A 16118-nucleotide genomic window follows, 5' to 3' on the forward strand; every position below is an offset into this window, starting at 1 on the left:
AAAATGACTAAGTCGACATGGCACTCCCCTCAGTGTGCCATGCCAACCTCACACCGCCTGTGGCATAGGTAAGTCACCCCTCTAGCAGGCCTTACAGCCCTAAGGCAGGGCGCACTATACCACAGGTGAGGGCATAGGTGCATGAACACTATGCCCCTACAGTGTCTAAGCAAAACCTTAGACATTGTAAGTGCAGGGTAGCCATAAGAGTATATGGGCTGGGAGTCTGTCAAAAACGAACTCCACAGCTCCATAATGGCTACACTGAAAACTGGGAAGTTTGGTATCAAACTTCTCAGAATAATAAACCCACACTGATGCCAGTGTTGGATTTATTAAAAAATGCACACAGAGGGCATCTTAGAGATACCCCCTGTATTTTACCCAATTGTTCAGTGCAGGACTGACTGGTCTGTGCCAGCCTGCTGCTGAGAGACGAGTTTCTGACCCCATGCGGTGAGAGCCTTTGTGCTCTCTGAGGACAGAAACAAAGCCTGCTCTGGGTGGAGGTGCTTCACACCTCCCCCCTGCAGGAACTGTAACACCTAGCAGTGAGCTTCAAAGGCTCAAGCTGTGTGTTACAATGCCCCAGGGCACTCCAGCTAGTGGAGATGCCCACCCCCTGGACACAGCCCCCACTTTTGGCGGCAAGTCCAGGAGAGATAATGAGAAAAACAAGGAGGAGTCACTGGCCAGTCAGGACAGCCCCTAAGGTGTCCTGAGCTGAGGTGACTCTGACTTTTAGAAATCCTCCATCTTGTAGAAGGAGGATTCCCCCAATAGGAATAGGGATGTGCCCCCCTCCCCTCAGGGAGGAGGCACAAAGAGGGTGTAGCCACCCTAAAGGACAGTAGCCATTGGCTACTGCCCTCCCAGACCTAAACACGCCCTTAAATTTAGTATTTAAGGGCTCCCCTGAACCTAAGAATTTAGATTCCTGAAACTACAAGAAGAAGAGGACTGCTGAGCTGAAAAACCCCTGCAGAGGAAGAACAGAAGACACCAACTGCTTTGGCCCCAGACTTACCGGCCTGTCTCCTGCCTTCCAAAGAAACCTGCTCCAGCGATGCTTTCCAAGGGACCAGCGACCTCTGAATCCTCTGAGGACTGCCCTGCTTCAAGAAAGACAAGAAACTCCTGAGGACAGCGGCACTGCTCCAAAAGAACTGCAACTTTGTTACAGAGGAGCAGATTTAAAGACCCCTGCAAATCCCCGCAAGAAGCGTGAGACTTGCAACACTGCACCCAGCGACCCCGACTCGACTGGTGGAGAACCAACACCTCAGGGAGGACCCTCCGGCGACTCCGAGACCGTGAGTAACCAAAGTTGTCCCCCCTGAGCCCCCACAGCGACTCCTGCAGAGGGAATCCCCTGGCTCCCCCTGACCGCGACTGTCTGACTCTAAAATCCTGACGGCTGGAAAAGACCCTGCACCCGCAGCCCCCAGCACCTGAAGGATCGGAACTTCAGTGCAGGAGTGACCCCCAGGAGGCCCTCTCCCTTGCCCAGGTGGTGGCTACCCCGAGGAGCCCCCCCCCCTTGCCTGCCTGCATCACTGAAGAGACCCCTTGGTCTCCCATTGATTTACATTGGAAACCCGACGCTTGTTTCTACACTGCAACCGACCGCCCCAGTGCCGCTGAGGGTGTACTTTTTGTGTGAGCTTGTGTCCCCCCCCCGGTGCCCTACAAAACCCCCCTGGTCTGCCCTCCGAAGACGCGGGTACTTACCTGCTGGCAGACTGGAACCGGGGCACCCCCTTCTCTCCATTGAAGCCTATGCGTTTTGGGCACCACTTTGAACTCTGCACCTGACCGGCCCTGAGCTGCTGGTGTGGTAACTTTGGGGTTGCTCTGAACCCCCAACGGTGGGCTACCTTGGACCCCAATCTTAACCCCGTAGGCGGTTTACTTACCTGCAAAACCTAACAATACTTTACCTCCCCCAGGAACTGTGAAAATTGCACTGTGTCCACTTTTAAAACAGCTATTTGTGTTTTATGTGAAAAGTATATATGCTACTGTAATTATTCAAAGTTCCTAAAGTACTTACCTGCAATACCTTTCAAATGAGATATTACATGTAGAATTTGAACCTGTGGTTCTTAAAATAAACTAAGAAAATATATTTTTCTATAACAAAACCTATTGGCTGGATTTGTCTCTGAGTGTGTGTTCCTCATTTATTGCCTGTGTGTATGTACAACAAATGCTTAACACTACTCCTTTGATAAGCCTACTGCTCGACCACACTACCACAAAATAGAGCATTAGTATTATCTCTTTTTACCACTATCTTACCTCTAAGGGGAACCCTTGGCCTCTGTGCATACTATTCCTTACTTTGAAATAGTGCATACAGCGCCAACTTCCTACAGGACGCCACCGCCGGCAGGCCATGGCTTAACCCGTAAGCACGGTGACCAACCATCGGCACCGAAAAAGGGCACACTCGTGTCGAAGACATCTGACTCCGGTCGAGATATATATATGTTCGATGGCATGTGTAGCTGCAGATACACATGCTGTGCACATCCCGCCATCTCGTGTTGGGCTCGGAGTGTTACAAGTTGTTTTTCTTCGAAGAAGTCTTTTCGAGTCACGAGATCGAGGGACTCCTCCCATTTCGGCTCCATTGCGCATGGGCGTCGACTCCATCTTAGATCGTTTTTTTTCCGCCATCGGGTTCGGACGTGTTCCTTTTCGCTCCGTGTTTCGGGTCGGAAAGTTAGTTAGAATCTCGGAAAAATCGTCGGTATTGTTTGCGTTCGATATCGGGTTAGTTATAACAGATCGACACCGATTTTGAAGAGCTCCGGTGGCCCTTTGGGGTTTTTTCAATCCCCCGTCGGGGCTTGGTCGGCCCGCACACGTGTCTCTTCAAGGTTAATGGAACGGACCCCATTCCGCTTCTGCCCAAAATGTCACAACAAGTATCCGTATACAGATCAGCATCTGGTCTGTAACTTGTGTTTGTCTCCAGAGCTCAAGGAAGATACTTGTGAAGCCTGTCAAGCGTTTCGGTCCAGAAAGACATTAAGGGACCGAAGAGCTAGAAGACTACAGATGGTGTCGGCACCGACAGGACAAGGGCGTTTCGAGGAGGAAGAAGAGACTTTCTCCATCCAGGAGTCGGACTCGGACGAGCTCTTTCCAGAAGAAACGCCAAAAACCGTGAGCAAGACGTCGAAACATAAAACTCACGAGAAGACCACAAAAGCCCAGGGGACGCCACCGCCAACAGGCCATGGCTTAACCCGAAAAATAGGTGACCGATCATCGGCACCGAAAAAGGGCACGCTGGTGTCGAAGTCATCTGACTCCGGTCGAGATACCGCCACTCAGCAATCTCGGGCCCGAGACAGTGGCTCCGAGCAAGTTCGGCACCAAGACAGCGGAACCGAAATAAGTCGGCACCGAGAGATCACGACGCCGAAAATAAAAAAAGGTTTCGTCGGAACCGAAAAAAGCAGCCGAAAAGGTTTCGATACCGAAAACATCTGGCCTCGGAACCGAAATCAAGTTCCTACACAGAGGAACAAGGACTGTCCTCACAAATGAAAACACACAGATTTGGACAGGAACTAGAGGCAATGGAGCACGACTACACCCAAAGAAGGCTCCACATCCAAAAAGAAACGGGGAAGATTAGCACTCTCCCTCCTATTAGAATGAAACGCAAACTTTCCTTCCAGGAGAAAGACAAGCAGCCACAGGCAAAGGTGGCTAAACAAGTAAGCCCGCCACCGTCCCCACAACGCTTTCCGCAACCATCACCAGTAGCCACTCCACCAATGATGCAATCACCGACTCATACAGGGATGAGTCAGGACGATCCAGACGCGTGGGATCTTTATGATGCGCCAGTGTCAGATAACAGTCCTGACTGTTATCCAGCTTAGACCGTCACCACAAGAAGATAGTACAGCCTACGCGCAGGTGGTGTCTAGGGCAGCGGCGTTTCATAATGTCAGCCTACATTCAGAGCCAATTGAAGACGACTTTCTATTCAATACACTGTCGTCCACACACAGCCAGTACCAGAGTCTCCCCATGCTACCTGGAATGCTAAAGCACTCCAAACAAGTGTTTGAGGAGCCTGTAAAAGGAAGGGCCATTACTCCAAGAGTGGAGAAAAAATATAAACCGCCACCAACGGACCCCGTGTACATCACACAACAGCTAACACTGGACTCAGTAGTAGTAGGGGCAGCTCGCAAGAGGTGGAACTCACACACTTCAGGAGATGCACCACCTCCAGATAAAGAGAGTCGTAAATTTGACGCGGCCGGAAAAAGAGTGGCGGCACAGTCAGCAAACCAGTGGCGTATTGCAAACTCACAGGCTTTGTTAGCCAGATACGATAGAGCTCATTGGGACGAAATGCAACACTTTATAGAACATTTGCCCAAGGAGTTCCAAAAGAGAGCACAGCAAGTAGTGGAAGAAGGACAGAGTATCTCAAACAATCAGATACGGTCAGCAATAGATGCGGCAGACACAGCTGCTAGAACTGTAAATACAGCAGTGACCATACGGAGACAGGCATGGCTGCGTACATCAGGATTCAAGCCGGAAATACAACAAGCTGTGCTGAATATGCCATTTAACGGACAGCAGTTGTTTGGGCCGGAGGTGGACACTGCCATTGAAAAGCTTAAAAAAGACACAGATACGGCCAAAGCCATGGGCGCACTCTACTCCCCACAGAGCAGAGGCACATTTCGAAAGACACAGTTTCGAGGGGGGTTTTGAGGACAAAGCACAGAACCCACAACCTCACAAACAAGGCCCACTTATCAAAGCCAATATCAGCGGGGAAGTTTTCGGGGACAATATAGAGGGGGACAGTTCCAAAAAAGTAGAGGGAAATTCCAAAGTCTCAAAACTCCACAAAGCAAGCAGTGACTTATACCTTACAAATCCCCAACACATAACACCTGTGGGGGGGAGACTAACCAAGTTCTACAAACAATGGGAGGAGATAACAACAGATACTTGGGTCTTAGCAATTATCCAGCATGGTTATTGCATAGAATTTCTCAAATTCCCACCAAATATCCCACTGAAAACACACAATATGTCAAAGCAACACATGGATCTTCTACAACTAGAAGTCCAAGCGTTGTTACAAAAACAAGCAATAGGATTAGTACCAATTCATCAGAAAGGAACAGGAGTTTACTCTCTGTACTTTCTCATACCCAAAAAGGACAAAACTCTAAGACCTATATTAGATCTCAGAACGTTAAATACCTACATCAAATCAGATCACTTTCACATGGTGACGTTACAGGACGTAATTCCATTGCTCAAACAGCAAGACTACATGACAACACTAGACCTAATGGATGCATACTTCCATATACCGATACATCCTTCACAGAGTAAGTACCTAAGGTTTGTATTCCAAGGGGTACATTACCAATTCAAAGTGTTGCCATTTGGGATAACAACTGCGCCAAGAGTTTTTACAAACTGCCTGGCAGTGGTAGCTGCGCATATCAGAAGACAGCAAATACACGTCTTCCCGTACCTAGACGATTGGTTAATCAAAACCAACACGCAAAAACGGTGTTCACAACACACAAGGTACGTTATCGAGACCCTCCACAAACTAGGTTTCTCACTCAACTACACAAAGTCGCACATTCAGTACTTACGGGCGACAATCGACACAACAAAAAGGGTTGCCACTCCAAGTCCACAAAGGGTACAAGCCTTTCACAAGGTAATACAGGTCATGTATCCAAAACAAAGAATACAGGTCAACAGGGTAATGAAACTACTAGGCATGATGTCCTCATGCATAGCCATTGTCCCAAACGCCAGATTGTACATGCAGCCCTTACAACAGTGCCTAGCATCACAATGGTCACAGGCACAGGGTCAACTTCTAGATCTAGTGTTGATAGACCGCCAAACATACACCTCGCTTCTATGGTGGAACAGCATAGATTTAAACCAAGGGCGGCCTTTCCAAGACCAAGTGCCTCAATACGTAATAACTACAGATGCCTCCATGATAGGGTGGGGAGCTCATCTCAATCAACACAGCATCCAGGAACAATGGGACACTCAGCTAAAACAATTTCACATAAATTACTTAGAACTACTGGCAGTATTTCTAGCGCTAAAAGCATTTCAACCCATAATAAGCCACAAACACATCCTTGTCAAAACAGACAACATGACAACGATGTATTATCTGAACAAACAGGGAGGAACACACTCAACTCAGTTATGTCTCCTAGCACAAAAAATATGGCATTGGGCGATTCACAACCACATTTGCCTAATAGCACAGTTTATTCCAGGAATTCAGAATCAGTTAGCAGACAATCTTTCTCTGGATCACCAACGAATGGGAGATTCACCCCGAAATACTAAACACTTATTTCCAGAGATGGGGAACATCACAAATGGACCTATTTGCAACAAAAGAAAATGCAAAATGCCAAAACTTCGCATCCAGATACCCACAAGATCAGTCTCAGGGCAATGCATTATGGATGAGTTGGGCAGGGATATTTGCATACGCTTTTCCCCCTGTCCCACTCCTTCCATATCTAGTAAGCAAATTGAGTCAAAACAAACTCAAACTCATACTAATAGCACCAACTTGGGCAAGACAACCTTGGTACACAACACTATTAGATCTCTCAGTGGTGCCTCATGTCAAACTACCAAACAAACCAGATCTGTTAACTCAACACAAACAACAGATCAGACACCCAAATCCAGCATTGCTGAATCTAGCAATTTGGCTCTTGAAATCTTAGAATTCGGACACTTGGATCTTACACAGGAATGTATGGAGGTCATAAAACAAGCTAGGAAACCAACCACTAGACATTGCTATGCAAATAAGTGGAAAAGATTTGTTTATTATTGCCACAATAATCAAATCCAACCATTACACGCATCTGCTAAAGACATTGTAAGCTACTTACTACATTTGCAAAAGTCAAAGCTAGCTTTTTCATCCATTAAAATACATCTTGCCGCAATTTCAGCTTATCTGCAAATTACACACTCAACTTCTTTATTTAGGATACCAGTCATTAGAGCGTTTATGGAAGGCCTGAAGAGAATTATACCACCAAGAACACCACCAGTTCCTTCATGGAACCTCAATATTGTCTTAACTCTCCTCATTGGTCCACCTTTCGAACCTATGCACTCATGTGAAATGCAATATTTAACATGGAAAGTTGCATTTCTAATTGCTATCACATCTCTAAGATGAGTAAGTGAAATACTAGCATTTACCATACAAGAACCATTTATTCAGATACACAAGCATAAAGTAGTCTTACGAACAAATCCTAAATTCTTACCAAAAGTCATATCAACGTTCCACTTGAATCAAACAGTAGAACTTCCAGTGTTCTTTCCACAGCCAGATTCTGTAACTGAAAGAGCACTACATACATTAGACATCAAAAGAGCGTTAATGTACTACATTGACAGAACAAAACTAATTCGGAAGACAAAACAATTATTTATTGCTTTCCAAAAACCCCATACAGGAAATCCAATTTCTAAACAGGGCATTGCTAGATGGATAGTTAAGTGCATTCAAACTTGTTATCTTAAAGCAAAAAGAGAACTGCCTATTACACCAAAGGCACATTCCACTAGAAAAAAAGGTGCTACTATGGCCTTTCTAGGAAATATTCCAATGACCGAAATATGTAAGGCAGCCACATGGTCTACGCCTCATACATTTACCAAACACTACTGTGTAGATGTGTTAACGGTACAACAAGCCACAGTAGGCCAAGCAGTACTACGAACATTGTTTCAAACAACTTCAACTCCTACAGGCTGAACCACCGCTTTTGGGGAGATAACTGCTTACTAGTCTATGCACAGCATGTGTATCTGCAGCTACACATGCCATCGAGCGGAAAATGTCACTTACCCAGTGTACATCTGTTCGTGGCATTAGTCGCTGCAGATTCACATGTGCCCACCCGCCTCCCCGGGAGCCTGTAGCCGTTTAGAAGTTGATCTTGAACATTTGTAAATTTGTAAATATATCACTTTAAAATACATTATGTACATACGTATTCACTCCATTGCATGGGCACTATTACTATAATACACAACTCCTACCTCACCCTCTGCGGGGAAAACAATCTAAGATGGAGTCGACGCCCATGCGCAATGGAGCCGAAATGGGAGGAGTCCCTCGATCTCGTGACTCGAAAAGACTTCTTCGAAGAAAAACAACTTGTAACACTCCGAGCCCAACACTAGATGGCGGTATGTGCACAGCATGTGTATCTGCAGCTACACATGCCATCGAACTGGGTAAGTGACATTTTCCTTATATATCATCCCTATAAACATACAGCTGACTAGTGCTGATACCAAAGAAGTGAGTCTTGTGATCTGAATTAATATGAGGCCACATGGTGATAAAAAGAAAAACCTCTCTGGGCACCGGTTAATCTTTGAAGAACTGCACTGATCGCAAAACATTTATTTTGTCAAAGACCTTGTCTGTTAAGCTGTACTAGTATCAGAATTGCATGAATTAATTATTCTCACTGTCCCTTTTCTAGTGTGACTTTTAATTGATATTAATGATTTGAATATTAAAACAATACATTTTTTAAATGGCTTTACTTTCTTGGAAGTCTCAGACAAGTACGATAGAAGGCCATGGTAGAATGTTTTGAAATGACTCATTGCAACTTTTTAATCGCTTCATAACCTCGATTGTAAGGGAATCTTGTTATGCTGCTACACATGCTGCACTTGATCTTTGTGTATGAGAAGGTGTTTACTACTGCTATCTGCATACTGTCTATTGCATGTTTATGGAAACTTTCTACTTCTGCTGCTGTCTCCTATGTACTGGTTATTTGTCTATAGGGAAGCTTGCCCTGCTGCACTTGTGCTGTGGTGTTCGATATGCAGGAGCATTGTCAGTACCCAAGCTTCTTTGGGTGCTAGTGCAATAAAAGACAGACAGTGACACTTATTTGGATTTTATCTAAATGCACATGGATTTTCTTTTACATGCACTTATGAAATGCATTGTTTATTGTAGGTGGAAAGGGCACAGGTAGACTTCGACTAAGACATAATATGAGAGTTTGCAAATCAAGTTGATTTATGCCCACATATGCAAATGCATAAGAGAGAGGAAAGCCACTGGTGTATTACTGAAGGTTACAGGTTGAAGTTAGATATTGGTTGCTGTGACCAACTAAATCACCAGCAGAAATGTATTTGCCCTTGTAGCTAGAGTTGTGAATCTGCTTTTAAATGTACACACCCTACTGTTTTGATTCTAGACCCCATTGGCTAGACACCTTGCTGTATATTTCAAACTTGTGTGCATGGAGTCCTTCATAACTGTCACAGCCTCCTCTCTTTGTTACAAATTACTTAACATCAGTAGAGTATTACCTAATAATCACCTTCAACTGAAAACATTAATCTGCACTAGTCCTCAGTAAACTAGACATTTGTATCAGTTTACTAGTAGGTTTCCCTGATGCTCCTTTTCACAATTGTAAAGGGGTTCTTGAAACGTCCCCCAAAATAAGACTACCGATCACTTTTTCACCAGGCCGGTTAGCTATCAGTAGAAGACCAGGGTCTATATTTATTTATTTATTTATTTATTTATATTCTGTTGTAAAGCACTGAATATTTCATGAAGGAGTCTTTAAGCGCTTGATATGGCATGACAAAGAAACAGTTGATGATCAACAGCCTATTGGATGGAAAGCCAGATTTTAAGGCCTTTGTCAAATATGCTTATGTTATGTTGTTTACTTAAAGCAGGTGGCAGAGTTTCCAGAGGCGTGGGCCCTGAATCAAAAAAACTCTGCCTCCCCAGGTTTGTATATTGTACCTGTGGTTTGCGAAATGATGGGATTCAGCAGACCGTATGACTTGAGCAGGGGTGGATGCCTTGAATCTTTTTATTATAAACATAAGGAGGGAACCATGGTAAGCCCTGTGCCAAAGACCGGTAGTTTTGAACATGAACCATTTACTGACTGGAAGCCAGTGTAGGGATACAAGTTACTGACTCTTGCCTTCAAAATTTTGAATGGATTATCCTTCAGGTAGTTGCCTGTAAACATTGTAATGTACATACTTCCCTTAAACCTAAATCTCGCAGCCATACTCAAACTTCCTGCACTGCCTCACAGTGCTGATCATTTAATTGCTTTTTCTTCAGGACCGAAACTTGCTCTCCACTAACATATCCACTTTCCAGATCCTCAGTCTGCACTTTCTAAACTGCTCCGAAAAGGACCTTCGCAAGCATCCCTTACCCCCACCGAAACTATAGCCATTCCCTCTTTTGAATCATGCCCCTATTTAGTATTCACTTACTAGTTGTCACAACTGCAGTCCTGATTATTCACCCAAGCATTTCGTGACCTTATTGCCTTCTAATGTGTTTCTATGTGTATGTCCCTCATTTTTTAAAATGCTCCTACTGCTGTTTTATAGATTATTAAATACATTGTTGATTCACTCGCTACACTGTTACTGCCACCATGAGTGTTAGATGCTGGTATCTGCTTTGTCTCAATTGTATGTTCTGTTCACAATCTCACACAGCTTGTGTTTCTCCCAGGGCCGGAGCACATTTATTTTTCTTCCAGGGCTAAAGTAGCTTTATTTTCTTGCACAACTGCCAATTTTCTTTCAGATTTTATTCCTCTCTTCCCCATTTCCATCATCTTGACCTCCATTTGCACTGCCATATACCTAGGGTTCAGACAGACCCCTGGCGTTGGAGGGCACAGCAGAAGAGGGGCGATGAAGGTTGTTGTCCTGGAGCCCTCTTCCACCGGCATAGGTGTTATCAGGGCTTGCATTACTTCCTTCCATGTTTACTGCTTTCTCCTGCTCTGGTTTTAGCCTAAATAATCTCCCTGGACCCAATAAGTAAAACAATAATGATTTTAAAAAAATGATCCTAATCCTGGTAAGGATGTTTGTCTTTATTTCATAAGCTTGTATGCTGAACATAGATAATATCCACATTGCTGAACATAAATGTAGAAAATGAAATTGTTTGGACCTTGTGGGAAATCATTCTCATTGTACATCAAGGCTGTGCCTTCTATCCCTTGGAGATTTACAGTTTTATGTAACCAAGATAGTATTCAGAATTTGTGGCCAGATGTTTTCATGTCACTGTTATTGTGTCTGTATTTATGAATAAAATCATCTTCTTCATGTTATGATGTTGGGAGCGTGAAAATCTGATTAAAATGAATCTTACACAATTGCTCGTTTAGACTATCCTTGATAATGTTGTGATTTGTTGTTTTTTTGTTTGTTTTCAGGCTTCCCTCACATATGCTGAAGCACAGATGAGAATTGATTCTGTCTCTATGAACGATGACATTACAAAGAGCCTCCGTGGATTGAACAAACTGGCAAAGATTCTGAAGAAGAAAAGGATAGATAATGGGTAAATATGAGAGGCTTGCCACAATTTCTGTACTGAACTTCTCCGTAAGATTAGACTTAAGCTTTTCAGCTCATTGTGCTTAACCTAATAATAGGAATTCGAGGTAACTGGACTGAGAATTTCAGTTCAATTCAGAATACTTTATTTCCAAGAAATAAATTCTTACAGAAATATTGCACATTGCCCAATTCATCAATAAGAACAATTGCTGATACCGTAAAATCAGTACTACACACTATACTTTAAAACAATTCCTCAACGTGCAGGTTCAGCCTTTAAATACGAAAAAGAACATTACAGAATTAAAATTTAAAATTTAGTCACACCAAAGCTCAATGAAACCTCACAGGCCTAAGCAATTTATTTGATATTAACATTAAAACGGTGAACAAAACTACAGAGGCAGGAATACATCTAACAGATACACAAATTATGATTTTTTTTCTTTATTGCACAACCCACAAACATATTAAAATGTTTATTTAAATGGAAAATTTAGAGCACTTAAAAAAAATCTTGTTTTTTTATGAAAGATGAAGCAATATGATAGACTTTAAAATGTCAATTTGTCTTTTTATAATCCTAATGCATGTTGTCCTTTTGCCAGTTCATAGCAGTGCTTCAACTTGAGGCCACCAGTCATCCACGTTTGATTCTGTTGCCTGTACTGATGCTGTTCCCTCAAGTCAGTCTCAGGATGGCAACTTAAATTTTAGTCATCAGTTTCAAATTTCTTCACATTAACATACCATTTTACATTTTTTAGATTTTAATTTTGCATATATACACATCCCCCCCTGAGTAGGTATTGCAGGCACCAGGTTGAGATATGCTGCCCTAAAAGCTACAATCAATTGGGGAACTTGCAGGAATCAAGTTAAAAGAAATTACCGTTTGGTTTTTAAGGAGTCCACTGTTGAATTTTCATCATTGCCTGCGTCATCTTCATGGAGAGACTTTACATTCTGATTTAGGACTTTTTGTCTAGAGGTTCTTTCTCATTGGCAGAGCAGCTACCAGCAATTGACAATGGAAGGTTGTTGCTCCGGTCGGTCTTGAGGAAATTATCCAATTTGGGACTTAGAAACCTTTCTGGGAATAGAGATACATTCAGCTAGGCAAACCAGCAAGTTGAATCCGACAGGCAACGTGACAACTGTGGCTGCAGTTTAGCAGCTAACCAGTGGATAGCCTCTGTTTTTTTGTCGGAAGAAGTTCACTAAAATATGTTGACTTTTGCAATCTTGAGGGGGAGGGAGTACATTCTAACACCATCCGAGGATCCACAACCTTTTGGGCACCACTTGGTGAGTGAGGACTCAATCTGCCAGAAGCCACCAACGTGGGCTAGCGCAAAACCAGCTGTAACTGTTCAGCTCTGCTTTTCTTTGTTGCAGACTTCTTGCAGCTTTTATGTTCCTGGAGCTTAACAGGAGGCTATCGAACTAGCCTTTGGGGCCCACTCTTTAGGAGGTTAGCCTGCTAGCCTTTGGGACCCACTTTTCTGTCGGGGGTTTAAGTGGGAGAAGGTCCAGCCCTTTGGGTTTCTTTCCACAGACAAAACAGCAAGCTCAGTCCTTCTGCTGAGTTCTCCTTTTGTTCAACAAGTTCTGTTTTCCACAGGTCCAGCAGTCTCCGGAAAAAGGTGTGCCTGGCACTAGCTAGTGGGTGCGGGGACTCCCTGAACAATAGGAGTAAAATTCCCACGGACAATCCTACTGACTAGTACATCACTTGTTGGTGGTTTACCACCAAATAGTCCCACAGTGCATCTCTGCCCAAATCCAAGATGCCAGAATCTTCCTTCTCTGAGTCACAGGTAGGGGCACACAGCTGAGGTGTGTCCAGGGAAATGAGGAACTCCCCATGCAAGGCTGAGCAGGGTTTTCTCCACTGATATTCATACCACTCTGGCTACTTAGACAATGGCAGGAGCATGCACAGGTGTAAATTACATCTGCCTGTGACAGGGGCTTCCCCTTTGAAGCTTGTACAGTTGGTCACGTCTCTCGGTCATCCTATCAGCAGTAGGTCATACCTCCTCCCAGCCTAGACCCTTTTGTTCCCTTTCCTGAGAGCAGTTCACAACTCTCTGCAGACAACAGCTGGGAGTTATTTCTGATAGGGCTACTAGATACAATAGGCAGAAAAGTACAAACTTTCTAAAAATCGGATTTTCAAAGCAGTGACGTCAGATCAGACTTGACCATTAGTTTGAACCTTGAATCACTATTAATAGAATCCTTGGGCCATGCTTGTAGCCATTCCTAAACTGAAGTTATACACTATTGTCAGAACCACTTTCAGAGGGCAAGCACGAGATTCTTGGCCCAGCTGTGGGGTTTGAGGGCCTCTTAGTGCTAATGGCCCAGGGCCGGCCTACTGTGGATTCTGAGCAACTGGGCCAAGTGCTCCTTCAGCACTTGACTCTCAGTGGTGGTGCTGATCAAACAGTTGAAGGTTTCTCTGGTGGGGAGGAGGTAGGTTGTGGGAGCGAAGCACAGGCACATAATTCAAAATGTGTTCAGTAGTAGCCATAGATGATTGGTCAATCAAATACTGAACTTTATGATGAAAGTAGTATTTACGTAAATACACAAAGTGAAATACAGCATATACAAACAATACACACAACCCCCTGAGGTCAGGGGCCTAGTGTTTAATAGGCAAGCCACTGAGTTCCAATTCCCTCTCACCAGCATTGGTAGTTATTCCCCATTCAGTATAGGCAGCATTCAGGTTAGGCCCCACAAGCAGTCCAAGTCTCACAAGTCCCACTTCTAATCTTTTAGAAAAGTTTTTAAAGTGTTCCAGAGTGGAAGCGCTATTTGGCAGTCAAGTTCCCATGGGGCCTTCCACCCCTTTGATTAGTCTTACCTGCACCAGCAGGGATTGTATGACCGGAGTCTCTGAGTGTTTTTCACTCCAGGGCTACAGCGGCTGCCTTTGGTGAGTATCACTCGCAGCTCCTCAGGGGCAGCGGCTGGTTGTCTTTGGCGCTCCTCCCTTGCGACTGGAAGCTTACTTTGAGTCTTCCCACTGATGGGGAGGGAGTGGGTGGGTGAGGGGTTGAATTTGATGGCACCTGGTTCCAATCCTCAGGCTTGCACGGGTCACCAGGGCGGTCCCTCTTCTCGCTGACTGCATCAACCAGGCTGTAATTCTTGTCCTTTCTGGTGACCCCATTCTGGCATAAATGGTCACCACTCCTACTCTGCACCCGGGCAATGGCCTGATGGGCACAGCAGCAGGATCTTCTTCACAGTGGCACCCTCCTGCATACGGGGTCACGACTCTCTAGCCACACATGGACAACAGCCTGATCGCCACAACTCACTTCACAGTAGCACGGTTAACTTTACGGCCCCCTCTGCCATACAAGGTCTCTGCATTACACACCACTCACTGTCGACAGCTCTTTGGGCACAGAATTAATCTTCTCCTCACACCTCGCTCCAGGGATGCATTCACCAGGATTGCCCACTAGTTCTCACTCCGTCCGGCGATCTCTTCTTCCTCACAAGGTGCACTGGTCTTGGTAAATAGGCAGGGACTGATGATCTAGGGGCAGGTGGTCTTGGATTTTCCCCCTTTTTGATGTCCCCTTCACCCAACTGGGAGACCAGCAGGCTTTAATCCCCAATCCCCAATCCTGGTCACAGGCAGAAGTATTATATAGCTTCTCCTCCTCGCATAGCTTTATTGGCTGCTTGACAGTTGACTATTTTGGGTGCCTCGAGCTCCTCTTATTGTAGTCCACACCAGACACCTAAAGTGATTTAAGGTCTGAGTCTTTAAAGTTTGTATTGGGGGGGCTGCTTCCTTTTGAAATGCCTTCTCCTGTGCCCTTCCCGTCCTTCTGAAAGCAGTATGTCGCAACAGGAGCGGCTCCAAATCTGAAAGCCCCCAGCACAGGCCAAGGGAGTGACTAGAGGTTCACACCTGGATGTTAGCCACAGTGAAATGTGTATCAATAGTTTACTGTAGGCCCCCCAGCACGACTCTTAATGATTCTCATATCAACCCTATCCCTTACCTGAGATGTGCCAAGGCTCCTTTCTAGTGACCTCTCTTTGAATCATAGAGCACGCTTTGAAGTGTATTGAAGAGCCTGGCTTGTCTTCTTCCAGTGTGTATCCCACTCAGCTCACATGAATGCAGCAATCCACAAATCTGTCTTAGAGGATTCTTCTACCTCATCATGCTCCTCTAGTCAGCCTGGGTCTCCCAAAATGGAACACAAAATCTTCTATGTATTGTACCATTCATAGGCACATATACACCCAGCATATGCAGCAGACACGCACTGCACAACACTACACACTAACTTTTGATCTAGGCCACGGGTGAGTTAAGCACACATCATTAGAGTTTTACATGAGTGAGCGTATAGGTCTTTCTCCAGTGAAACAGGGAAAAAGGCCTGTTCTTTTCTACTTATGACTACACATGATGCTACCACCACTGTACATGTTTTACTTTACTCCTGCAAAGGCAGTAGCCTTTCACCTTTATAAGGGTAGCTCTTTGGGCACACCTCCTGGTCCAACAAGACCGCAATCTGTGAGACAGGCCTATGTCATGACACATGCATAATTCTTGTTCATCCATAACATCTGAAATCAGCACCACAGATCCAGACATAATTGCAGCTGGA

At 44.6% G+C, this 16118-nt stretch overlaps 1 protein-coding gene across 1 annotated transcript in view; it reads left to right on the top strand.

Annotated features, from left to right (window-relative positions):
- The window catches only part of DIS3 (DIS3 homolog, exosome endoribonuclease and 3'-5' exoribonuclease), a 260018-nt gene that overhangs the window by 105405 nt on the left and 138495 nt on the right, over nucleotides 1-16118 (top strand). The window contains exon 15 of the mRNA XM_069205287.1: nucleotides 11334-11461. Coding sequence (XP_069061388.1) covers nucleotides 11334-11461 — 128 coding nt within the window. The remainder of the gene's footprint in view (nucleotides 1-11333; nucleotides 11462-16118) is intronic.

The sequence above is a fragment of the Pleurodeles waltl genome, chromosome 8, assembly GCF_031143425.1.
Source record: "Pleurodeles waltl isolate 20211129_DDA chromosome 8, aPleWal1.hap1.20221129, whole genome shotgun sequence".
NCBI lineage: Eukaryota > Metazoa > Chordata > Amphibia > Caudata > Salamandridae > Pleurodeles > Pleurodeles waltl.